Source organism: Chiroxiphia lanceolata, chromosome 15 (genome assembly GCF_009829145.1).
Source record: "Chiroxiphia lanceolata isolate bChiLan1 chromosome 15, bChiLan1.pri, whole genome shotgun sequence".
NCBI lineage: Eukaryota > Metazoa > Chordata > Aves > Passeriformes > Pipridae > Chiroxiphia > Chiroxiphia lanceolata.
This window is the reverse complement of record NC_045651.1, coordinates 9247502-9272188: the sequence shown is the minus strand read 5'-3', so window position 1 is coordinate 9272188 and position 24687 is coordinate 9247502. Positions and strand designations below refer to the sequence as shown.

Sequence of the window (24687 nt, the reverse complement as noted above, 5' to 3'; positions counted from 1 at the left end):
GACACTTTGTGGTTGACTCGGATTTGCAGTGTGCCAGCAAATACAGCCTAAAGATGACTCAGCCGTGATTTGCTGCCCCTCCTTTCCCTCTTTGCAGGAGGAGGAAAAAAAAAAAAGGTTTTGGTTTCATATAATTAACTGGTTTTGTGAATGCGTCTGGTTCCTATCGATTCCTCAAACAAGGCGAGTGCTCCCATTCACTCCAGCGCTGCTGCGCCGGGGAGGCAGCTGCCTGCAAGCTGCTGGCCCCTCCCTGGGCTCAGCCCTGCTGTGAGCCACGCTGGCTCATGCTGCTGGATTTTGGTCCAAGACGAGTACAGGGAAAGGTTAGAGGCAGAGGACTCAGCTGAGGAGGGAGCGGAGGCCGAGTGGCCGGACTGCACAGCTGGCTGTCATGAGCTGCACACAGCCGCCTTCGCCCACCACCCCAGCAGTTTCTGCTCCAGTCTCCCCAGCCAGCTGCCCCACCATACAGCTCCCTTCTCAGAAAACATTTCTGTCCCAGTTTTCCAGCCTCACAGGGATTATTTGTGCTATGCCCAACTCCACCTGACTCACCACTGCGGGTGGAGGGTGAGCAGGGACAGTACACAAAACAAATTGTGTCCAGCACTTGGGGTGCATGTCCCAAAAGTGGGGACACTGCCCTGGAGGGGTGCAGAGAGACTCCAGGCCTAGCAAGGGTACAAGAGGGTCTAAAGGGAAAGCAGAAGAGCAGCTGCAGGCGATCCTGTTTGAGCCCTGTTCCGGGACCTGACAGCGATGCAACAGATCCGCCAAGACAAACAGAAGCATACGCAGCTCACAAACCTCCTCACGTACATGCTCCTCCAGATCGGGTGCCTAACACAGCCACAATGAGTAAGGCTGGGATGGACAGAGCAGGAAAAGGGGCACATCTGGAGCTGGGGCCAGATAAAGCTACAGGCAGGGCAGGAGAGGAAGAAGGGGTGATAAGGGGTTGAGGCAGCAGCAGCCACACTACATCCCCAAATGCAAGGAGAGGGTAACAGCCCCCTTTACTCTCCCCTCCTAGAGCTGACCTGCCCTCAGCTTTCCTCCAACTGTTGCTCATTGACACAAACCAGCTAAGGAAAGCTTGAGAAACCCCTGATCTCCCAAAAACTTTGAGACCCCGGCTCTTCTGACACAACACACTCCAATCAGAGTGAACACCACATCTGCACAACCAAAATGCACCATGAACAGTGTGTCACTGGGTCACCCTGGTCTAGGGCAAATGGGGCAGAAAGAACATTTTGGTCTTTGTTTTACGGTTGTTGCCAGGATTCACCCACAGCTCTCCACGGATGCCTGGAAACACACCAAAGTTTAAATAATAAAAAAAAAAGAAAACCACTTTCCAAAACAGACAAACCCACAACAGTTTGGAAGATGCCCTGGAGCACGCACGAAGGCGCTGCCTGGGCAGCTCACGCAGCAGGGGTGCAGGGGACACGAGGGATCCCTCACAGGGATAGAGCATTTCCAGGACACAGAATGCAGGAGCCGGGTGGTCCCTCGCCCCAGGACTGCGCGGCCAACAGGTCCCATGTCCCCTCTGCCAAGCGCTGCCCCCGCACCGAAGCAGAGGCGCTCGGCGGCGGTGCCCGGGGCCGCCTCCTCGGTGCGCGGTGCCCCGGGAGCGCCTCCAGCGACCCCCGCCCGAAGCCCCTGGGAGTCCCCCGGCGGGTCCCGCGCAGGGTCGGCACCGGCGCTGCCCCGGGAGCGGGGTCTGGGGGGAAGAGGCGGCACATCCCCACGCTGGCAGGGGGCACCGGATGACCCGCACGGGAGACGCCGGGGTGGGTGCGGCAGACCCGGCAGCGCTGCCGCCCTCCTCCTCCTCCTCCTCCTCCTCTTTCCTCCCTTCCCGGAGCTCCGTGCGGGAGCGGGGCCGCCCGCGGGCCGGCAGCGCCCGGCCTTTGTTTGCCCAGGGCCGGGCTCGGCGGAGCGGGCGCCCGGAGCCGCGCCACTCACATAGTGCTTGTTGGGGATGCGCCGCTTCTGCACGTCCAGCACCTTCACCTCCGCGATGCTCCGCCTGGGCATGCCGCTGCTCGGCCCCTCGCAGCCCGCGGGAGCGGCGGAGGCGCGGGGGAGGCACTGGCGCTCGCAGCCGGGACCGGAGCCTGCAGCGCCGAGCCGAGCCGAGCCCAGCCGAGCCCCGCCGCGCCGCCCGCTGCCGGGGGCGGGAGGCGGCCCCGGCCCGCCCCGGCCTATCCCGGCCGGCGGGGCGGCCCCACCGCCGTCCGCTTAAAGGGGCGGCCGGCAGCACCCGCCCCGCGCGTCTCCCCCGGCAGGGACCGTCCAGCCCCGCGGGTGCGCCCCGCGGTGTCCCCGCTCCGTCTCGGAGCCCGGCGGTGTCTGAGCGCACAGCGCTGTCCCTCGCGGGGACGTGGTTGGAGGGGCTGGAGGGGTCCGGGCTTGCCCCGCTTGCCTGTGCGTGCGCTCCATCACCAGCTCTTGTTTCTTCACCGCGCTCGTGTCCCATCACGGCGGCCCCCAAGGTGGCTCCGGCTTGGCTACCAATAACCACAACCCTAAAGGATCCAGGCAATGAGCAGGAAGAGGTCTGTCTTGGCTTTTGGTGTGGTCAAATCAGCAGAACTGCTTTGCCCAGGACAACCCACATACCTGCATAGAGAGACTACTTGCAGGAGCATGTAGTGACAGGACAAGGGGGGATGGCTTCAAGCTGACAGAGAGTAGGCTGAGATTAGATATTAGGAAGAAAATCTTGACTGTGAGGGTGGTGAGGCCCTGGCACAGGTTGCCCAGAGAAGTTGTAAATGGCCCGTCTTTGGAAGTGTTAAAGGCCAGGTTAGATGGCTTGGAGTAATCTGGTTTAGTGGAAGGTGTCCCTGCCCGTGGCAGAGGGATTGGAACTAGATAATCTTTAAGGTCCCTTCTGGCTCAAACCATTCTATGGTTCTACCCCTGGGAGCCAGGAGCTGAGCCACCACATCCACCTCTCCTCCCAGGCAGCTCACCCCTCCTGCCATGCTCCGTGCCCAGCTCTGTCCTTGGGCCAGCAAAGGAGACAAGGCAGTGACCAGGTGCTTCTCTGCATCAGCACTACCCCTGGCCCCCATCTTCCCAGTGGCTCCTCAACACGTGGCATAACCACAGCTCTCTTCCCTGTTGGGCTTTTAATTACATTATAAAGTTACTCAAGGCTTACACTGGCAGGTCATTAGTTTTCATATGAATTTAATTTAATCATAAACAACTCATCCCACTCCTTAGCGGCTCCTTAAATGTGGCTCTTTTTAAACACTATTAATTTTGCTACAACCACCCTAGAGAATTAATGGAGGTGCAGGCAGGTTGCCAGTGCTTTATTGCCCCTCCCAAAGGGCTCATCTTCATCCTGCTCCCCCTCAGCAAAGCCCAAGCCCACGGTGCCCCTGCAGGGCTGGCTGCAGGAAGGTTGCTAGGCTGTCTGAAGGGGACATCATGCCACTGATGACCTCCCTGGTGCTTCCTGGTGTGAAGACTCAGGGCTGGTTTACATGTGGACCAGCTGCACATTGCTCCCATCCCTGTCCCAGTTATCACTCCTCAGTCAGACATGTGGTGAAGGTAGGCAGGCAGGAGGCCATAGATAGGACCTGTAGAGTCCTCCCTTCCTTCTCCTCTCAGGAAAGCCCTGACATTCAGGAGGGGTGCTGAGGCTAATCAACAGCCTGGAATAGCGCCAACAGGCAGCAGAACTGCAGCTTCTGACCTTGTGTAGACTGCCCAGGCTGGAGCAGAGAGAGTTATACTCATTTTAAAAGCCCTGAAAAATGCAGAGGTCCTCCAAAGGATGGTGAGGAAAACATCTAAAGCAGCTATGTCTCATGTTGGTAAGAGAAGGAGTGCACACTGAGATGTGGAACATCAGAGAAAGCAGATTGAGACAGGAATGAAACAGTTACTGGTCTTCACGTGCTAAAAGGATAAACTAAGTCACAGAAGCACTTAAACATCTGCATGGCCTTTCCCAGCACTGTGACCTGCTGAAGGGACTCCACTGCTCCTGGGCCCCAACAGCACCAGGCAGCAGCCGCAGCCTGACAGCTAACGAGCACCCATGAACAAGCAGAGACAGCCACAGCTAATGCTGCAAAATGGCTCCTGTGTTTAATTAACAAGTCTGATGAGAGCTGTTGAGATGAGTGTAGATGGTCCTGGTCCTCCCTGTGTACAGAACAAATGCATCCATCTTCCCTGAGCTTCTTCACAAAGATTAGTCAAAAATTATGCTCCTACCCCAACAGAGGGCAAATCTCTGCAGCTAAAGCCCAAGGGAGCAGTGGTTTCCCACCATTTCACTGGGGCCGGATCTCACTGATTCTTAGCTGTCACCAGGAACAATTTTCCACTGCTGTGACCCCTGTATTGCAGGTTTTAGGTGCGTGTTGTGGATGCCACCCATGACAGCAGGCCTGGCAGCAGGTTGTACCCACCCTGCACAGAGGTATGGTAGCAGGGAGAAGCAGACCCCATGGAGGGGATGTTCAGCCCTCAAATGAGAAGGCTTTCCTGGCACACAGTGGGCAGGGGAAACCTGGATAACTCCTAAGGCTAATGCTGGAGCAGGAGACAAAGTACTGAAGCCCTGATGAGAAGCAGAGATCTGGTGAAAGGGATGCCATAGAGAGTGACAAATCCAGGGAAAAGAGCAAGCGATCCTTTTGGCGCAGCGGGACAGCTCAGCTCCGGCACTTCAGTGTCATGCCACCTAGTGAGCAAGAGAAAGAACAGCAGACATCTCCCCTCCATCTCCTGCAAGTCTGGAAATCAAGTCCAGGGGAGTCGTAGGTGGGGTGGCAGGGCAACATTCCCCTGGCACCCAGCCCCATCCCACCCAGGAGAGGAGCAACGACAAACCCCATCAGCAAGGCAGAGCCACGGCCTCTGGAGAGGCTGGGCTTCCTCGAGCCCTGGGAAGTTTGGCATTTGGAGAATTAAACCAAATTTAGTGCCAGTGCAGCAGGAGAACACTCAACAGCATTTAGTTTAACAGGATGCAGGTGACTTTTGCAGGACATGCCTATGGCACTGCTCACCTCCAGCTGCCCTCCTGCAGCGATGGAGGGAGCCCATATGCAGTCACAGGAGGAAGGGAGTTAGGTACAAGCTCCAGCTCCATGACTCTCCCTGCCTGCCCTGATTTTCCTCTCCCCAGAGAGTTTTATCATCCCAATCACAGCACGAATGCTGCAAAAGCCCTTGGGCAGCTCAGAGGAGTCTGGAGCCCAGGTGTGACAGGGTATAACCACAGGGAATGCTACACCTGCTGCAGCATCAGTAAGTTTTCAGGGCTGTCATCTCTATTTTTAAAAAATAAGAAATATTTTTATTTTTGCTCTGTTTTCAGCATTGCACCAGGACAGATTGGTAGCTAACAGTTATTTCTGGAATACATGGTACTTATAAATATATGTTGAATCCTCATGGTTGAAGCTCCCCTCAGGCACTGCCAAGGACATGCAGATGAAGTTAAATATTCCCATGAGATCCTCTGCTTCACTGGGATACACTGAGTGAGGCCAGTGTGTCCCAGGAGACAGTGCAGTCCTGGTACACATAAACAAAGATGACTAATTATGTGTCCTCAGCTATTCCATTTCTTACAATCTTGTGAAGCAAGGAGACAGGCACCCTCGGGCTTTGCTTGTCCTCTCACCACAGTGCTGCCTATTTAAAACCCCACCACTAACAACTTACAGTACCAACTCCATCTCCCTTTCAACATCTCACCTGAACTCACATCCTGCAGTTTTACCTACCATGGTGGACACTGGTAGCAGGGTCATTTCCTGCATGAAATCCAAGGTAAAAGTTGGCAGACTCTGGAGCAACCTTCCAAAAGTGAGGGGAAACTCACGCCAGCTCCATGGGCTCATGTAAAATCTGCCCTCGCACACTGCGTGTCCTTGAAAGAAATCATAATTAAACTGGCAGGTAAAAATCTCTGAGCAGAGAACAAAGGCCATGCAGGCCCTGTGTTTGGTTACACAGGTGGTGGGAGCTTTTCTGAACAACCTGAGGGAGGAGGCAGAGGTCTGCCCCTGTGCTGACAGGAGAAGACATGGTTTGCATCCCGGTCCTACAATGCTTCCCAAGCACTCCCTGGCAGGGGTCAGCGTGGGGAGAGACAAAGAGGCATCCCCGAGACTTCCTTGTCCCACCAAAGCAAGGGAGCTGAGGCATTTGTCTGAAATCTCTTGCTAAAGCCAGGCAAGCTAATTAAATAGGAAGAAAAATCCACGCCTGAGTGGTTTGCACTCACACGACAGGATGCAATACCCGCTCATCACCAAGCAGGGTCAGCCCAGCACCATCTTAACACCAAACGAGGCAATCGCTGCTTCAATTCAGCTTCACCAGTTTCAGCCTCATCGCAAACACGTTCCTGCCCTGGAGCTGCAGCACCCAGCAGGAGAGTCTCTAAATCGATTTCAAAGAACTGGAAGTTCAGCCTTGCAAGATTCAAACGCCAGAAGTGGCTCTGGAGGTTTCTGTAAATCAGCAAACCCTAGACTAGAAGCAAAGCTGGTCTGAGGCCACAGTCAGTGATCACACACAAAATCAGACACATGCCCAGGTTTCTCAGTCTGTTACTTTATTAGAGGGGTCTTCAGGTCATAGTGGTGGCCCCACTGGAGTCACTTTACAAAATATTAAAAAAACCCTTTTTATTCAAAGCCATATTTTTTAAAATGGTATCCCATCCCCTCTCAAAGGTAAGCTGGGTTTAATTGTGGTTCCTTCTGAACAGGAAACAACAAAAATATCCTCTTTTGAAAGGAGTGAAAATATAACCACCCTGTAAACGAGACAATCAGATGATGTGCTCTCCTGCCCCCTTCTAGAAGATGGTATTAGAGCCCTGGCACACTCAGAGAGGAAACAGAGAACAAGGAAAACGCAGCAGATAGAAACAATCCTACCCTCTGTTAGCAAAATTGTGTTGTTTGCTCTAGGCTGCAAACAAGCTGGGCTGGAGAAAGGGACAACTGATTTACCATGGAGGGCATTGCATCAGCTCTTTAAGAGCCCCCAGAAACAGTCTTTCCTCACGGCTGCAAAATATCCAGAGAGAGTTGATGCTCCCTGAGCTGGTGGAGAAGGCAGTCAGAGGCAGCAATGCCCTTCAGTGTGACCAGTGTGCTGCAGGACATCCTTCTGCAAGTTACATGTAAGATATGAAGGACAGGCACCAGGCACTGGTTTCTGTGACACCAACCACTTCATAGAACAGCTCAGCCTGACCCCTGCAGGACCAGGAACAAAACCAGTGGGGCTGCTGTAACACATTTCTAATGCGATTAAAAGGCTCAAACCAGCCCATTGTCCTGATTCAGGAACATCCCTCATTCATTAATTTTACGACAGCTCCCAACCTGGCACTGTCACATCTGAAAGGCACAGTCCATGCTTTTGGAGATGGGGCAGGCAGCCTGCCTGTGTTCAACAGAGACACTGTTGGTGTGGATTCAGAAGTAACCTGGAATGGCCCAAATAGATGTAGTCTTGCTAGTTTGCAGGAAGCTTAGAAATATGTACGAGGAACTCTAAATGGGTACGAAATGCACACCTCAGATACAGAGTTAAAGACTTGGGGGCTGACTCCTTCAGCTCAGTACCTACAAGTGTGGCACATCACATACCACCTTTCTCTGAAATGCCAGTATGTCTCTACATCAATATTTGAGACTTTCAAATAACCACCTTTTTTTTTTTTTTTTTTACTTTTTTAAGCAGAAACATTTTTTTACTGCTAGAGGAGCAGGTTTAAAACAAACAATGCTGTCCAGAGATGAACAGACAGAAAAATTTAAGTGCTACCTTATACCTTTGGATTGTGTAAAAAAGGTGCTGCCGTTGAGGTCTCTGACCCCCTACCCAGGTCTGAGTCCTACCCAGAAGCTCAGCCAAGCCCTCCCTGCCTGGTGCAGGTGGAGGAGACACATCACCATGAAGCAGAAAGGACAGAGGGCTGGACCTGCCACTGCTCTGCCACTCTGCAGCCTGAGTCCATGCTGAAAGTCAGGAGAACCATCCAAGAAACTGTGGCACATCATAAGGAGATGAGACATCAGTGGACAAAGTGATGCTGACAGTGACAAGCCACCATGACCTGCCTTTGCATCTCCTCTTCCCATGTTTCACGACTCCTTTATTCCTTCCAAATGATGCTCTGCAGCCCATAACCCTGATGCAGAGTGGCCAGACTGGCTGACCCACATGGCCCACACATATAGAGCACTTTAAAAAAAGTCTCAAGCACGTGAGATCATGAGAGCTCTGGCAGTAACGCTCTTCAGCCTCCCACTTGTCCTTACCAAAAGGCACATGACCATGACAGGCACTTCACTGTCTCATCACTGTTACAAACCTCCTCCTCTGCACATGCACATACACTTCTTTAAGGACAAAAGCCTGCAGCCAGCTGAACAGTTTAATTACACCTTAATCCAGTCCCTGAAAAGACAGTGCTAGCTGGGTGCCAGAGGGTCTGCAGTGGTCGCGGCAAAGGAAAAAGCAGATGTTTGGGAGGACATCCAGCCAGTCCCCTTTCTGCACAGTCTATATAGACTATACAGAGAAAGAGGAAGCAAAAAACCCAACACTCCTTACTCAAAGGCAAAAAGCCCCAAATCACTGTCTCTCCCTTAAGCAAAAAAGACCACAGTGGATAGAAATCAGTGTAAGGCAAGTGTTGGGGGCCCTCAAGGCCAAAGTTATCTTAAGACAATGCCAAAGCTGCTCTGCCCCAGGTGAGTCCTTAGAGAGGACCAGGAGAAGGAGCAGTCACAGTGGAGAGAGAGGGTGACACCCCCTGCACAGAGGGCAGGAGCCATGGCTTGTTTCTCCTGTTCAGAGTGGTTATTGCTTCAGTCTGAGCTGACCAGCCAGGTGAGCACCAGGCTCACGTGAGAGGTGACACATCCAGCTCACAGTGCAAGTACAATCCAGAAAGGGTCCTGCCCCACTTCCCAGCCTGGAGCCATGCTGAGCAGGCCAGCTCCTGGGGAAGCCACCACAACTTCCAGTCAGCATCCCACAGTTCAAGGATCACATTTATCCCAGACAGAGTGAGGGGACAGGAGGGTGCTGTTGTAAGAAGAGGCTGCCGAGAGGATCGTCCAAGTTGCCCACCTGCAGCCCAGGAGGACACAGTCAGTACCAGCTGGTGGCCTGCCAGCTGTGAGATGTTATAAGCTCTCTGAGGAGCTGAAAGGGACAAACTTGGCGTGTTTGGTTGGGGATGCTGGCATCTGTCCATCTGCCTCCTCGCTCAGCTTGAAGAACATCTCCTGCTCACGCTTCTTCTGGTTCAGCTCGTCCTCCAGGGCCTTAAGCAAAAGAGAACACACACAAGAGCTGTACTTGAGATTGTTCTGGAGCTATGGATACTGTCCCCTCCAACCAGCCAAGCAGGACACACTTCTCCCACCAAGGAGGCATTACCTTCTTTCGTGGCCTCAGCTTGTCTCGCCACTCCTTCATGTGCTGGTTGTGGTTCTCATCCAGGGATTTCAGCTTCTGAGTTTCGTGCTCGATCAAGAGGTGACACTTTTCATTCTAAAAACAGACCATGAAACAGAGCACCCATCAAGCAGCCAGGACTGTAAATCTAGTGGTCAAACAGGATTCGCCTCAGCCAGAGACAATCAGAGCTCTGAGCTCCAGGGCACATTTAGACACGGCCACAAAAACCTCTCAAGGCAAGAGCAAGGGGACATCAGGTCCCATTCACTGACAGTCCTCTGCAGGCACTTCTTAAGAGACTAAGAACCACATGGGGAGCTCTGGCAGACAGACCCACAAGGGACATGTACCTGCAGGTGCTGGAGCTCATTCGTGTTGCTCTCGCACTGGGCCTGCATGTCCTTCATCTGTGACTCGTGTTTCTGCTGCTGGTGCAGCCGCTCTGCTTTTTGCCTCTTCTCTTCCTGAAGAGCAAACTAGAAGAGAGAAAAGCAGGTGCCCATTTGAAAGAGTTGCTCTGGTCTCTGAAGCTGCTTAAGAGACTGGCCAGCTCACACTATTATATAGGAAGGAAGGAAAAGCCCTGAGGATGTTCCCAACACCAGTCACAGTGGAAACAGTGCTGAAAACCACACCTGATGCCCCAAATGCAAAGACATCTGACATCCTGAAGTGGATTAGAAGTAGGAATAGTTGCATTTTTCCAACCTCCTTTCCACCAACAGGCCAGTGAAGTACTTCACCCCCAAGCCAAACCTCAACTCTGGTGCCCTTTGCAAGACCTGACCTGTTTTATCTTCTCCCGCTGCTCGGATGCACTCCCACTGGAGTGGATGTGAAGGCTCTTCTTGTACATGGCCATGCGTGTCTTCCCTTCGCTCCGCTGGATTTTGGGGAGCCGGGCTTTCTCCTGCTGCTGCCTAATTTTCAGCTGCTCTAACATGCGCTGGTTGTATCGCTGCATTTGCTCCCTTTCCTGCAGGGAGACAAGTATCAGAGGAGGAGGGACATCTCGGGACATCTCAACAAGAAAGTGCTGAGGAGAAGAGAGAGAGCCAAGAGAGTAGATTTGGGAGTACCATGGAAGTGGCTGGTGACTGACAGCTCCACAAGAGGTGAAGGCAGCTACTGAACATGCTGTGAAAGCAAAGGAGAAGAGTGCTGAAAGGAACATGCCAGTCTTCACTCACTGCTCTGGGAATCAACCATGCCAAATACCAGACAGTGACAGATTTCCAGAAAAGCCCCCAAAATTCACAGCACGCAGCATTTTACGCACATTAAACGCACGCAGCACAGAATACATGTCCCAGGAAAGGCGGCTGACACGAGCATTGTTCTGGTCCCTTTTCACTAATAATGACCAAGTCCCTCAACTCCTAACCCACCCTTACTCACTTACAGCCTCAAGGGAAACACCCAGGAACACTCAGATGCTTTGTTGACCCGCACCAGTGTAGGAAGGTGCTAAGTCTTCACCTTCTCATGCTTCCGGAGCAGCTCATGCCTCTGGAGGAAATACTGGTCCTTCAGCTGCTGCTTGACAAGCTGGTGCTTCTCCTGTTGCTGACGCTCTTCAAGATCCCAGATGCAGGCCTCCCGATCTGTGGAAAGGAGGAGGGTTAGGAGACAACCCACCCTGGATCCTCAGCTTGGTCACACAAAGCATCCCAAGCTCAAGAGATCCCTACACACGAGCAGTGCAACAGATGTGGGGGGTGATCATTCACCTCCTGTTTTCCATGAGAAATTGGTTACGAACCATATTGGAGAGTAATTTCTTTCAATTATGAAGCCTAATTGGTTCATATTTTGAAGATGCAAGCACTAAGTATTATTATTGTTAAACATTTAGACAGGATCTGGCAAGGCTGTTTTTTTCTAAATCCCATCCTGCCAGCTTGCAACTCTGTCACAGCATCTGCTGCGTGGGAAGAGCCAGCGTTGGATAAACCCATGGTTACAGCATTCCCTTTCCTCCTTTACAGCCTTTGCCACCCACCTCTCATGAGCTGCTGCTTTTTGTTCAGGCACTCGCGTTCCTTGTCGCAGATCTCCCTTTTGTTCTGGGCAGTTATATTTTTCATGGCCTGCTCCAGGTCCTCCTTCTGCTTGGCCAAGAACTCCTGTTCCTGGAAGAAACCAGCGGTACCACCATGAGCCCTCCGTCTGCTGCAACTTGAAAAGCATCTGGTGGTGTTTTAGAAGCTGCCAGTTCCCCAGGGAGGAAGGATGCTTCTGTCTACTATGCACTTCCCAGTCTTGGAGTTGTGGCAATTTTCTCTCAGCCTTACCATGGTTTGTTTTTTCTGGGTGAAGTCATCCATCTTCGCCTTCATGTTCCCTTTGCGCTGTTGCCGTGGCAGCTTCTCAACCTCGTTCTTGACCTTCGGGGAGGGAAATGAGATTTATCTGCAGGTAATTCTAGGCTAAGAACAACCCCACCTAAAACACCAACAACTGCTTCCCTCTCAAGCTGTGCCATGGAGAAATGCTGAAGCTTTCCTGGAAGAAAGAAATGCAGGAAACCAGCTTTCCTCCCTCCTATCCCTATTTTTACCTCCTTCTTCATCTGCTTCAGCTGCTCCAGAAATTTGACATGGTCCCGCTCCTGCTCCAGGCGAATGCGCTTGGCCTCCTCCCTCCGGCGCAGGGAGTGATCTTGTTCCATCTTCTCAATCTGCTGCTTCTGCTGCCGTTCCAGGTTTTCCAGTTCTGTGTCATAGAACTTCTTCTTTGCCTGTATGGGAAGGGAACAAAGGAAACAGAGGTCAACTTCAGCCTCCTCTCCACTTTGTTTCCTTCCAGAAGTTAAAAAATAAAAAGAAGTGAAAAGAAAAAAAGAAAGGAGTGGGGGACTGTCCTCGCTTGGATTGAGCCATTGAGCTTCTTTACTAAACAGAGAGGAGGGAAATTTTCAGCTAACATCCCACAAAGCACACAGGGCAGAGCCAGCTCTAGCATCAGCACTTTAACTGATTTTTTAACTTGTTCTGGCACTGATACACTTCAAGCCTTTCTCCTGCTTTACGTCCTGATTTACAATATCCCACTGGGACCCAAGGTCTGGGCAAATATTGGCTCAAGTAGAACAGCTCTTTCTCTGCAGGTAAGGATTTCCAAGTTTGAGGCTCTGTGCTCCAACAGTGTCCTTGTGTCCAATCTCTCCCTGCCTGCAGCTCGCAGGGATGGACCACCCAGGAGTCAAGAGCAGGTTGCCCCGCGGAAAGAGCAAAGGAAGCAGGTTTGGGGGTGTTGCACAGCACATTGCATGGTGAATAAATCCCACAAATGAAAAGTGACTTGCCAAGATGGGCATTCACAGATATGGCACATCAAGACTGTAGAAATACAACAAAGCCCAGGAATAAGTGAGGGCTCCCAGCCTTCCATGAGGGGATGGGGCTTCCAGGAACACACGCAGGGTGGATTAATAAAGGGGTATTTAAAGCTTTCCTGAGCCATCTTTTAAAGGGGCTTCCCTGCAAGTGGGGAAATCTAGGTTAGATATATGGAAGAAACTCTTCCCTGTGAGGGTGGTAAGGCCCTAGCACAGGTTGCCCAGAGAAGCTGTGGCTGCCCCATCCCTGGAAGTGTTCAAGGCCAGGTTGGACGGAGTTTGCAGCAACCTGTTCTAGTGGAAGGTGTCCCTGCCCATGGCAGGGAGGTTGGAACGAGATGATCTTGAAGGTCCCTTCCAACCCAAACTATTCTGTGTACTTCAACAGAAGCTGGCCATGAAGGGACTGAGTTTGTGAGCCCGGTTTATCTTTATTCAATTTACACTCATAGGCCTGCCAGATTTCCTGCTGTCACATGTTGGCCACATTGCTTTCTCATTTAAAGGATTTTTCCCCATGGAATACAACAGGACTATAAACTATTTCTTACAGTAGCCATGAAAAGACATACAAGAAAAGGTCAATAAAGAGGGGAAGTCCAGAACAATCCTTCCCCCTGCAACACCCCACCAGGCAAAGGCCATCAGCGCTTCCCAAGCTGCAGAATGCTTGTGCTCAATGCCCACAAAAGCCTCCATCCTCCACAGAGCCATCCCATGCCTCACATCCCAAAGGGGTTCCTTGACATTTTTGCTCCCTCTGGATGTGATACCCCAAGGTCGTTGCAAGCCAGGGAGCATCACCCTCTGTGGGGTTTTGTAGGGCACCTGCAGAGAAGTCAAACCAGCTTATTCCCAGGAGCTTCCCCTGCCCATGTACCATCATTTCTTGCTCGAAGCGCCGGAGCATCTGCTCCAGCTGCAGCTGGTGTTTGTTGTTGAGCTGGGCCTGGTTTCGGTGCTCCTCCTTCTGAAGGAGACGCAGCTCCCGCAGCTCCTGGCGCCTGCAGAGGGTTAAAATGGAGGGAGAGAGAAAAATACAGAGTCAGACAAGTGCAGAGGCATGTGGGTGAGCAGAGATGGCAGAATAAAAGGCCACTGCACTACAGTACTACAGCAGCCATCCTGCCACTTGCTTTGAGCACAGGCAGGAGGTAAGTGCCACCTGACTGATATGCTCCCAGGCTCTGTGACGCCGTGAGGAAGCAGGATGCTAATTATGGGAACTGCTGGGAAAACCATCAGCTTTCACAGGTAAGGCCTATTAGCACTCACAGCTTCTCAAACAAGCCCTGTCAAAGCTCCTAAGGTGATTCTGCAGTCACTGCTACCCCAACCAGCACCCAAAATACCCATTCTGCCAGCTGGGTTAGGACTCTGATTTTCAAAGCAAAGCTGAGGCCAAGCTGGTGCTGCTCTGGCCTGGCACCTATGCTCTGCATCAGTTCTGGCTCACACCTGGGTGGCAGAAAGAGTGGTTTTCCCAATTTCTGACCTATCCATCATAACATTGCATCACTCCTCTCATCCAGCTTCACACTCAGTAAAAGGCAGCCTGTGCTCAGAGGGTTGTGTTTGAGCCCATTTGCCATGTCTGTGCCTGATCCAGCTGGAAATCACTGATGGCAAATGGAGCAGCAGCAGGAGTTCTCCCATGCAGGATCCTCATCATGACTTCCACTGCTGTGCATTAACCCCACACACTGAGTACAACCCTCCCCAGGGGCCCTGCTGGGAAGAACACTTTGGCACCATTTCTTTCAAAACGAGACCATGAAACAAGAAAAGGCCCTGGCACAGGTTGCTCAGAGAAGCTGTGGCTGCCCCATCCCTGGAAATGTTCAAGGCCAGGACAGTGCTTGGAGCAGCCTGGTGTAGTGGAAGGTGTCCCTGCCCATGGCAGGGGGTGGAATGAGATGATCTTGAAGGTCCCTTCCAACCCAAACCATTCCGTGGTTCCACGATTCCATGAAAGGTGTACCTGGAAATTCTCTGTATGCTAGTACACATATTCCCCTTGTTTTATTGGGGTTACATGCACTTCTCACACAAAAATTAATAGCTTATGAGCTTCTGCATAGATCTGATATTGGGGCCTAGGAATAAGGTTGCCACAGGGACACAAAGTGCTTGGGACAAATTATACTCTCGGGGAATCCCTGAGAGCAACACAATGGAGCCTAGAATAGAGTATCAAACAAAACAATTTGTATTTTAATTATTTTAAGGACCTTTTAATTTCAGTGCTAGAAACAGCAGTTCCTCTTTTTTAGAATAGGTCATGGAGGTTTGAAAGCTGCAAGATCTGCGAAGGAGTCATAAAGGTTTAAGCAGGGAGGATACACCCATGAATATTAAATGATGCTCGAGGAGTTTACAACTCCCTTGGCCTTTCTGTTAATGAAGTCTGAGGAGGTACATGAACAAAAGGAAGAGGAGCATCTTGAGAAGATTTCTGTTCTTATTTCCATTAAGCCAGGCATCTCCAGCCCTGAGAACACATTCAGTCATCCCCAAAGGACAGAGCCAGCCACAGCACAAGCTTCCCTTGTCACAGTCTTGCTGCACTTTTCCCCTACATGCAAACAGAGCTCAGCTTAGTGGTACAGCAAGCCCTGTGCCAGCCAAGGAAAAGCTAAAGGAAGTGATGTCCACACTGGACAGCTGTGCTGTCCAAGTGGAATGAAGATGGGAAATGAGAGCACTTCAGGTCATTCCTGGATTAGCTTGTAGGGAAGAAAACCCTATCCTGTCTCAGTGCCCTGCCCTGCCCTCCATCCCAGTGACCCACTTGCCTGAGAAATCTCATTTCTTCATCCTTCTTCTCATCCTCACTGATGATCTTCGAGGTGGTGACACTCACCTCTACTCCATCCACAACGAACTTGCGGGTGCGTTTCAGCGTCTTCTTGTGCATCCGGGAATCCTGAGTTTGGCAAGGAGGGGAAAGGAGGAGGCCATGAAGGAGCTCCCTGGCTTGTTGCATGGGGTGCAACAGCTGGAAGCCTCAGAGCAATTTTGATGCCATTTGTTCATGAAGAACACACACAAGGAAACCACATGGAGCACAAATCATCGGCCCATTTGGAGATTCAAGCTGCACAGCCTTGCTACCACCTTGCAGAAACCTGACCTGGAAGAGACACAACCCAGCACCCAAAGACCCTTTCTCACCGTGTCCAGCTAAACCATGATCTAACAAGATCTAAGCCTCTTCATGGCTTACTCCCTGTAAAACCCAAAAGACTCTTTTCCCCTTCTGTGGGACCAACTGGGGAGAACAATTCCATGTGTGGCATTGTATTCCTCTTTGGCTGGCCCCAAGGAGACCAGGTGTCCTGGGAAAGGGGTAAATTGATATGCAAGAGCATCATGTTTCTGTCATCAGGGAACCACACTGATTGCAGGCTCCTGAGGAGGATGTTGGCTCTCGTGGTCACAGCAGGAGGCAGGAGGGGAGGAATGTTTTGCTGAGAGTGGTTTCCCAGCACGTTTCTGTGCCGGGAAGCCATCACTCATGCAGGCAATTTGATAAAGATCTTGTGCAACACATCACTCTGCCCCCTTAAGTCACAGCATTTCTTCTCCTGAAGCTCAGCAAATACCATTCTAGTTATTTCTCCTCCTCCTCTAAGCCATGCTGACCTGGCCAGCTCTGGCTCACAAGCATTCCCAGCCTCCAGAAAGCTTTAGTAAAAGCCAAGAAGCCTGGGAGGTCTCTGTGCAAGTCACTGCTGACACAAACCAGGCCAGATGTATGGCAGGTTGGAAAAACTGAGAGCGGCACAAGCCCAAATGAACTTTCTCCTGGGGCCAGGTGTTCTAGGAAAGAGCAGCAGAGTGATGGCTATGGATAAAGTTCAGGAAATCACATTTGGGATTTCACACTTGCATAGTCATACACAGTTAGGAGAGTGGCATGGTTATTTCACACTTCCCAGGGCCCCAAAATAGCTACAAAACATCAGACTTCCATTAGATTTCACTGACCTAGGGCAGAAGAGGACACATAAACCTGCAGCAGCTCCACCAAGAGCTTCTCCTTCACTTGAGGACATGCCATGTCCCCATGGCACAGCTTCACCCAGCAGTATCTGCTGTGCTGGCCTGAGCCCAGCTGGGACAGTGAATTCACAGACAGGGAAAACACACTGCTGAAGGCTTTTCTAGAGAAGGCCTTCCTCCCTCCCTGTTAGCCCCGTGTTCTCCAACACCCCCTGCCCACCATTCTCACCTTCAGGGAGATGGAGCCACTTTCCCTGTTGAGGGACAGGTCAGCAGACAAGGAGATGGTGAGGTCCATGCTTTCAGAGGCTGAAGTGCTGCCAGAATCCGAGTCCCCTTTGGACCGGCTGCCAGGTAGCGGAGCCGGGGGATCCAAGCTCCCGTTGGCGAGTTTCTCCTCTGTGAAGTTCTCCAGGTGGCTGCTCTCCGGTCGCTCCCCAATGCTCTTCCGCTCCTTGCTGCCTGCCCTGGGCTGCTTGTTCCCCTCCGTTGAGTTATCCAAATGTCCAGGCTGCAAGATGATGTCTGGCTTGTCCTGGGTGGCTGAGGCGGCAGAGCTGGCGGGGGTTTTTGTGGAGTGATTGCTCTCCAATTTGTCATTGTCATTACTTATCCCTTCGTCTGAGACTTTATCGCTCTGTCCATCTGTGGTGTTCTTGCCAATCCCCACAGACCCGTTCACTGCTTTGGGCAAGGAAGAGTCTGGAGGCTTCTCCCCATCAAAACTCAGCTGACTCACCTCAGAGGGGTCCCGCTTGTGCTTACCAGGGGGCTGGAAAGACAGGGAAGGGAAGATGTTAACACAATTGCAAGGGCTCTAAGTCCCTACACTTCAGACCAAAGCCACTCGCAGCTAAAGAGTTATTGGGAGGAAATCTTCCCTTTTAGGACATCTGCCCTGAGATACTACTTTCTCCAGGTTTGTGGCCCCAAGGACTGTGGACACTATCTGGAAGGAAAAAGCACGGTGAAAAAACTCCAGAATCTGCATGTTCTGAAGAAGCAGCCTAGGGGTTTGCATATCAAGCACTTTTTTTCCCCATGGCTAACTCCACCAGGGACTAATCACCACCCTTTGCCACAGAGGAGGGAGGTCGAGGCATGTTCCCCCAGCAAGGCTACCCAGGCAGCTTTGAGATGTCCTCTTCAAAGAGGTCAGCTCAGGGGCAGATTTGTCCAGCTTCTCCAGCCTCTATCAGGCCTATTTTTCTTTTTTTTTTTTTTTAAGCCCCTCCTGTGAGCGGGCACTGGGTCACCCACGGTATCATTGTTTCTCCATGCCCTTGGCAGCCACTGAAAAACAGCCCCTCCCTGGCCAAGCAACCATTTTGCCTCCACCTGATGGGGCTCAGAACAGCTGTAAACTCAGCCTGCTGAGCCCTTTCTCCCACCACAGCCACACTGGCAAACCTGCCAGCACGATGCCAGAAGTGCTCACCGAGGCAGACTCCGATGAGTCATCCTCTTCTGCTTCATCCCGACTCTCCTCAATCTCTTCCATCACCTCAGCCTTGGCCTCGGCCACCAGCTCGCGCAGGGCCCGGTTGCTGGTCACCTTGCTGACGAAGGGATGCTGAAAAGCAAGAACAGTGCACGTGTGTAAGGCGACCAAAACCAGACCTTGTGAGCTCGTGGCCAAGTGACAGTTCGGGCACGAACCACCTCTTGCTGTAAAACAACTGCAACCACCTGAGGATGTGGTTCTTTCCAGTGTCACCGGGCTTAACCCCCCAGAAGAATTTACAGACAGGCACAAGGGAGAACAAGAGAGAACATGGTGCTGAGGTTAAACACACACTCTGCACACAGATGCTCAGAGCCTGGTGCTCTGCAAGGCTGCTTTATGTCAACATCTCCCCCACAAAAGCACCAGCTGAATTTAAACAAGGGGACGTTCCCCCTCCCCACACAGCATCTGAGCCCGCAGAATGCCAGCAGGAGCAGGGCAAGAGCCAGTCTGCAGGATCCCTGGGTGCAAACAGAGCCTGGGGGAAGGTTTAATTGAATTCAGGCTAGAATCATTCAGTGCACACAGCGGGGTGTTTGTGTTGAGCTTCAGCAAAAGGCTGTGGAGTCCCTCAGGTCTCTCAGGGACTCCAGCATGGATGGGAGTGTGCAGACAGTGCTGCAGGGTGAGAGAGCTGCAGTCAGCACAGAACAGCACCTTCCAGGTTTTTGCTATTATTTTGAAAAGGGACAGGAGGAAAAGACAGGAGTTGAATTTAAATTTGGGATAATCAGGTATCATCCAAGCTGGCTGCCAGATGGATGTTCTTAGGCAACGGGAACCATTTCTATTCCAGCTGCTGTCCATAGGGGCTCTGCAGTTCACTCCAAGGGGAAAAACATTGCTGAACCTTTCTAGTGGCTAAAAAGTACTATGAACTTTCTAAACAAGACAAAAATAATCTGAAACCAGTCTGGGGCCACAGATCCAGCCCAGGGGCTGGTGCCAGTTCCTACCTCCAGCAGCTGGGCAGCACTGGGCCGGGTCTCTGGGTTCTTGTCCAGTGCCTTCTTCAGGAAGTCTCTAAACTCCAGGGACCTGAAAACACAGTTGTTGGTGAGAAGCTTAGGAGGGAGAAAGGCCTTGAATGCCACAGGGTTCTGCTTGATCCTTCTTCCAGATTATGTCCCAGCTTGCAGCTCTCCGTAATTCCCTCTGCACTCCCATGGGAAACCCAATGTTCAGTTATCCTGATTATTTGTAAGCAAATCATCAAAGTGGCCAAGTGAGAGACTAGATTTTGCCTTACCTATGATGGCAACAGATGGTGGGGACTGAGCCCCAGCCACTGTTCCCCAGGGCCAAGGCAGAGGCAGGAGAGGACACCAGCAGGTACTCTCCAAAGGGAGCCTGTGGCTGGAGCTGCTTGTGGACAAGGATGTTCCAGGAGTCATCCCCACAGCCACACTGGGAAACGATGGCTGTGAAGGACCAGGAACCCCATAGGAGGGCACCCTCAGCCTGCAAAGCACAGCTCTGAGATCCAGAGCATGTCCCTGATCTGCTTCTGGCTTCGGAGCAGCTCCAGAGGAAACTCCAGAGGAAGTGGTGGGGTCCTGCCTGCACTGCTGTGACAACACTTGTGACTCCAGTGCTCTCCCAGTATTTTGTTACTGGCTATCACACAGCAGGTTTTATAATGATTTAAAAATAAATAAATTAAAACTAACTGATTGGTTTACTTTTAAATGCAGAAGTGGCTTTCCAGAAATTCTGGAGCTCTTAGCCATCTCCAAGTTTAGAGAAAAATCTGCCTTTCATACACATGGGAGGTTTTGAAAACAGCCAAGGGATCACCCCTCAAGTCAGGGGGACCTGTGGGTAAGCAGCAGCTCCCCCCGTGCTGCCTGCATGCTGTCAGCACAGTCTGAGAGTCTCCCCTCAGCCAGCAGTGCCTTCGGAGCCCCTAACACACAGCTGGACCTAAAATACAGCTGGAATTCTACATTGGGCTCTCAAATTAAACAAAACTGCTAAAAATGACTGGGTTTTTTTCCTCTCTTTAAGTTGGGAAACCTGCATTCTGCTGGCCCAAATGCCTCACCATTTGGAAGGGCAGCTGAGCGTGGGGGGGTCGGACTTGGCGATCTTCAGCAGGACTCTCATGGGGTTGAGCTCGTGGTGGGGTGGCTCAATCTGGGCCATTTCAATCAGTGTGATCCCCAGGGACCAGATGTCTGCCTTGTAGTCGTACGGAGTGTCCTTCATGGTCTCACACATCACCACCTCCGGGGCCATCCTGCAAGGGGCAGAGCAAGGAGCAGGGATGGGGAGGGATGACACCACTGCCGCACAGTGTGAGCCTTGCAGCAGCAATTAAAGACTTTAAATAATCCACAGCATCACATAAAAACAGCCTTTCCTCCTAGTTCCAGGTTTCAGAAGCAGCAGCATCTTTTCTAAGGGGTCCAACCCCCTCCCTCCCTCTTCCACAGACACGGAGACAGCCCATGGAAACCCCCAGGCCATTGACATCTGGCGCGGATGTTGCTTCAGACAATAAATTAATCCTCACGATTCCATTCCCTCAGCAAGTCGGGTGATTTAGAGATCGTGTTTCTGGAGCGAGGAGTCGTTCCCATGTGCTTGGAGTCGCTCCAAAGCCCACCCCAGCCCCTGAGGTGGGGGAGCAGGGAGAGCACACACACGAGCACACGCGTGTCCCTTTGCTCTGTCAAGCCTCGGCCGGCCCAGGCCACCGTGACACCACGCAGTGCTCCCACACCACCGAGGCTGCTCACAGCTCCATTCAGGCAAGGAAAACTCTTGCACATGCAGATATTGCAGCCATGGCTCCTTGTAAAAATCCTCCCACCCATGGTAAGGCACCAACATATCCCAAAGGCCACGAGATCCTCACTTCTGGCAAGCCTGATTTTCAGAGGAGTGAAGCCCCTCACGGACTCAAGGTTCATAACAAGCAGGTCACTCACCAGTAAGGGGTCCCAATGAAAGAGTCTCGCTTCTGCAAGGTTTTCATGTTTTTGGCAGACACTCCAAAGTCAGCTGCAAAGAGCAGTAACATTAGATGCTGTAGGAAAACTAAAAGACCCCTCTGAATTAGCACACTTGGCTGAAATGCAGATTGAAAAGCAAACATTTATTTGAGGCAAGAACACGATACAACATGCTGTGCCCCCTCAACTGAGCATCAGAAATCAAATTTGGTTTTGGGTACGTGAACCCCAGGACCTTCCTCTCCTATGTACCATAAGACAGAGACATGACAAGCCACCCCTGCCAAACCTTACACATCCAGAAGGAAGTCAAGATCTTTTCTGCAAACAAAAGCAGATACTTTCAGAACTGCTATTTCATGGCAAAAAGTCTCATTTTACACCAGAAAACCCAAAGCACTGTTACATTCCTTCTTTCCCTTCAGTCCTGTGCACAGCAGCCACTGCATGATGCCTCTCCCTGATTTTGTCCCTTCTGCAGAGAGCTGCTGAAGCCAACCCAACCCAAATCAAATCAGGAAGACCTGTAAAATGTACCGAGCCCACTCCAGGTGAGTTTGCTCTCTGAGACAGCCCTGATAACAGCTGGAGGAGATGTTACCCATCTGCACCCTGAGCTCAGGGTGTCCCTGACTGTGGGCCACACTTGGCACAAGCCAGTAGTGTTACTACAGTGAAGTACATGGTCACAGGAAGGTTTCTCTATTCCCAGTCTGGCTGGTCTCCATCTGCACCCACAGACACAACCCAAGAATACCCAACAGCTGCTGGCACCCCTCAGGAGAATCCAGCAGAGATCTGCACCTTTCTGACCAGTTCATATAGACAAATTTACTTTCTCATTCCCCAGCAGGTTGCTGGATGCCAATTTAACTCAAACCCATAGTGAGTTGGCAAAGCAACCCTTTGGCAAAACTCACCCTGTCACCACCAAACCTGCTCTGCAGATAAGAGGAATTCTTCCAGCTCCCAGCCCTGCCAACTGGCACCCTGCACAGGATGCTCAGCAGGCCAAAAAGCACAAAAATCAAGTTCAAAGAGGGATTAAAAAAAATTCATGCAATAAAAATCCATCGAGGAGGGCCTGAGCATGGCTGTGGCTTGGGGAGCCTCGGTACATTTTGCCTCCCGTGGAACAAAGTCTTCCCATCCTCCTGCCTGCACCTCTCAGCCAGCAGACAAGCAGTGGTGTCCCATAGGCAGGACAGCATCCCTCGATCCCCTCCCACTCAGGCATAGCCAAACACTACAATCCAGCTCCAGCAGCATGTGGCTGTCCTGGGTGCAGCACGGAACGGCCCCAGGCAGCACCATCACCCACAGTTGCTCTCTCAGGGGAGCTTGGCCAAGCAAGCGCCTGCTGGGCAGCTCACCAAGCTTGATGTCCCCATCCTGGGTGAGGAGCACATTCCCAGCCTTCAGGTCCCGGTGGATGATCTTTTTGCTGTGGAGGTAATGGAGGGCTTCCAACATCTGGCGGCAAATCACTTGGATCTGAGGCTCAGTCAGGCCCCGGTCCAGCTCTGCGGGGAGGGAGAGGGATGTTAAACGGGACAGGGAGAGAACGATGCTCCACCTGAGCAGCAGCAAGGCACAGGTTACCCAGCAGACCATTGAAAAACCACTGTCCATGTGTCAGAGCAGCAGGAGACAATGCAAATCAGCTTGTTAAGGTAATTTATTCCCTAAGCCAGCACTTGCAGCAGAATGCCCAACTCTTGGAGTTGCTGGTTTATAGCTCCCTTCTGGGAATGTACAGCTGGGGCATTTGGCTCTGGAACAGAGGATAAGGGGGACAAAGAGGGGGAACCAGGCGTGCCTGTGATGGGGGTCTGAACTACAAGTTCCCTGACAGTTTGGGAAACAAGTCCCTGCACACAAGTTGGATCTTGCCCAGCTGCTGTAGAGAGGAGGGAGATGAACTTGGCTGCAGGCAGCAGGGTCAAACGCAGGCATGAACACCCAGGAGCTCCATACAAAGCCATGCTCTCGTTCCCCAGGGAGCTATCCCTGCCATGGAGATGCACTCTACCCCCCTATACCCCATGAGGGACATGCCACTTCCCAAAGGAAAGGGTAGGGTTGTCCCTACCCACTGCTCTGAGCTGGTTTTTTGGGTAGCCCTGGGTACCATTGCACCAGTTCATACCCTGCTGTCTGTCCCAGAGTTCAGGGAGAGTTTGGACAACGCTCTCAGGCACGTGGTGGGATTCTTGGGACTGTCCTATGCAGGGTCAGAAGCTGGATTTTGATGATCCTAGTGGGTCCCTTCCGACTCAGGATATTCTGTGATTCTCTGATTCTATTTCTGATGCTTGAAGGGACATGCAATCACTGGTGTGACCTCCCTGCTGAGCTCTGCTGGGCCACCTCCACCATCTGAGACCGCTTTCCAAGGCGACAGCTCTGCAAACCATCAAACTTCCAGATGGTTAGCATCTCCTGAGCTTCCCTCCCTCCCTCTGCAAGCCCTTTGCACTGCAGATCCCTCCTCCAGCAGCTCTGAGGCTGAGGCAGAGCAGATCCAGCCTTAGACAGCATCAACTGCCAAACTGCATGGCCACGATGGGGGCTGAGGGAGGGACCCCAGCAACTGCAACAGACTGAGAGTGAGGATCTCAGCCACAGGCTGGGGGATGCTGGGTCAGCCACTTTGTTCCTCCTCTTCCTCACCAAGATCTCCCTTCCTCTGGGGGAAGCTGATTATTTTCATTTTCCCTGGAGCATCTGGCAAAAGCAAGGTGCAGTGGGCCACAGGTTTTGTACAAAAGATTTAAACGGGAAAACACCAGTTGCTGGTGGGGATGGGGAGATAGAACAGGCAGCATTCAGCAACTCTGAATTTACTAATGCTGGGAACATTCCTAAGCTCCAGCTCACAGCTCCTCCTGTCCCTCCCTTGGGGGTGACAGTGCTATAGCCAGCCCACTTGCTCATGGTTTCCTATGTTGCCCCTTCCCAGGTCCTCCACAGACTGACTGCCACAGCCACAGACCCACCAGTGCTCAGGGGGATTTTCATGTCCCAGGAGATGGGTAAAAAAAACCCTGTTGAGGTTTTCTGTGAGGAAGGCATAATTTCTCCATCACTTTGGAAAATGTACTTTTTCATGTAGTGATTTGGACCTGCTTTAAAGAAGTTCCCTAAAGGAGGGCCAAGGTTTAAGGGCTGAATCAAAGATGACAAATTTGCCTACTGGAGATAAATAGAAAGCAAGGCCTTTGGAAATATCAGGGCTGAAAGGGAGTAACCCCTAGGGAGACATGGGTCTGTCCCAGGGGCTCCAGACAAGATGTCAGAGCATCCCATTCTCCACGCAAAAGGGACGTCAACCCTCCCCCCCCCGGGGTCCATACAGGCCTGGCATAGGGGGGCTGTAGCACCAGCCA

The 24687-nt window shown here is 51.9% G+C and overlaps 2 protein-coding genes across 2 annotated transcripts in view; both read right to left on the bottom strand.

The window, feature by feature from the left end:
* SH3PXD2B (SH3 and PX domains 2B) overlaps positions 1 to 2101 on the bottom strand; it is a 69078-nt gene extending 66977 nt beyond the window's left edge. The window contains exon 1 of the mRNA XM_032703279.1: positions 1981 to 2101. Coding sequence (XP_032559170.1) covers positions 1981 to 2052 — 72 coding nt within the window. The 5' untranslated portion in view covers positions 2053 to 2101. The remainder of the gene's footprint in view (positions 1 to 1980) is intronic.
* A 4494-nt stretch (positions 2102 to 6595) lies between these two features.
* The window catches only part of STK10 (serine/threonine kinase 10), a 46765-nt gene continuing 28673 nt past the window's right edge, over positions 6596 to 24687 (bottom strand). The window contains exons 4-19 of the mRNA XM_032703163.1: positions 22672 to 22821; positions 21275 to 21347; positions 20386 to 20580; positions 19298 to 19379; positions 18273 to 18407; positions 17064 to 17606; positions 15625 to 15755; positions 13710 to 13833; positions 12050 to 12229; positions 11784 to 11876; positions 11492 to 11621; positions 10969 to 11093; positions 10277 to 10465; positions 9840 to 9965; positions 9469 to 9582; positions 6596 to 9353 (exon numbers count right to left, since the gene is read on the bottom strand). Coding sequence (XP_032559054.1) covers positions 9213 to 9353; positions 9469 to 9582; positions 9840 to 9965; positions 10277 to 10465; positions 10969 to 11093; positions 11492 to 11621; positions 11784 to 11876; positions 12050 to 12229; positions 13710 to 13833; positions 15625 to 15755; positions 17064 to 17606; positions 18273 to 18407; positions 19298 to 19379; positions 20386 to 20580; positions 21275 to 21347; positions 22672 to 22821 — 2531 coding nt within the window. The 3' untranslated portion in view covers positions 6596 to 9212. The remainder of the gene's footprint in view (positions 9354 to 9468; positions 9583 to 9839; positions 9966 to 10276; positions 10466 to 10968; positions 11094 to 11491; positions 11622 to 11783; positions 11877 to 12049; positions 12230 to 13709; positions 13834 to 15624; positions 15756 to 17063; positions 17607 to 18272; positions 18408 to 19297; positions 19380 to 20385; positions 20581 to 21274; positions 21348 to 22671; positions 22822 to 24687) is intronic.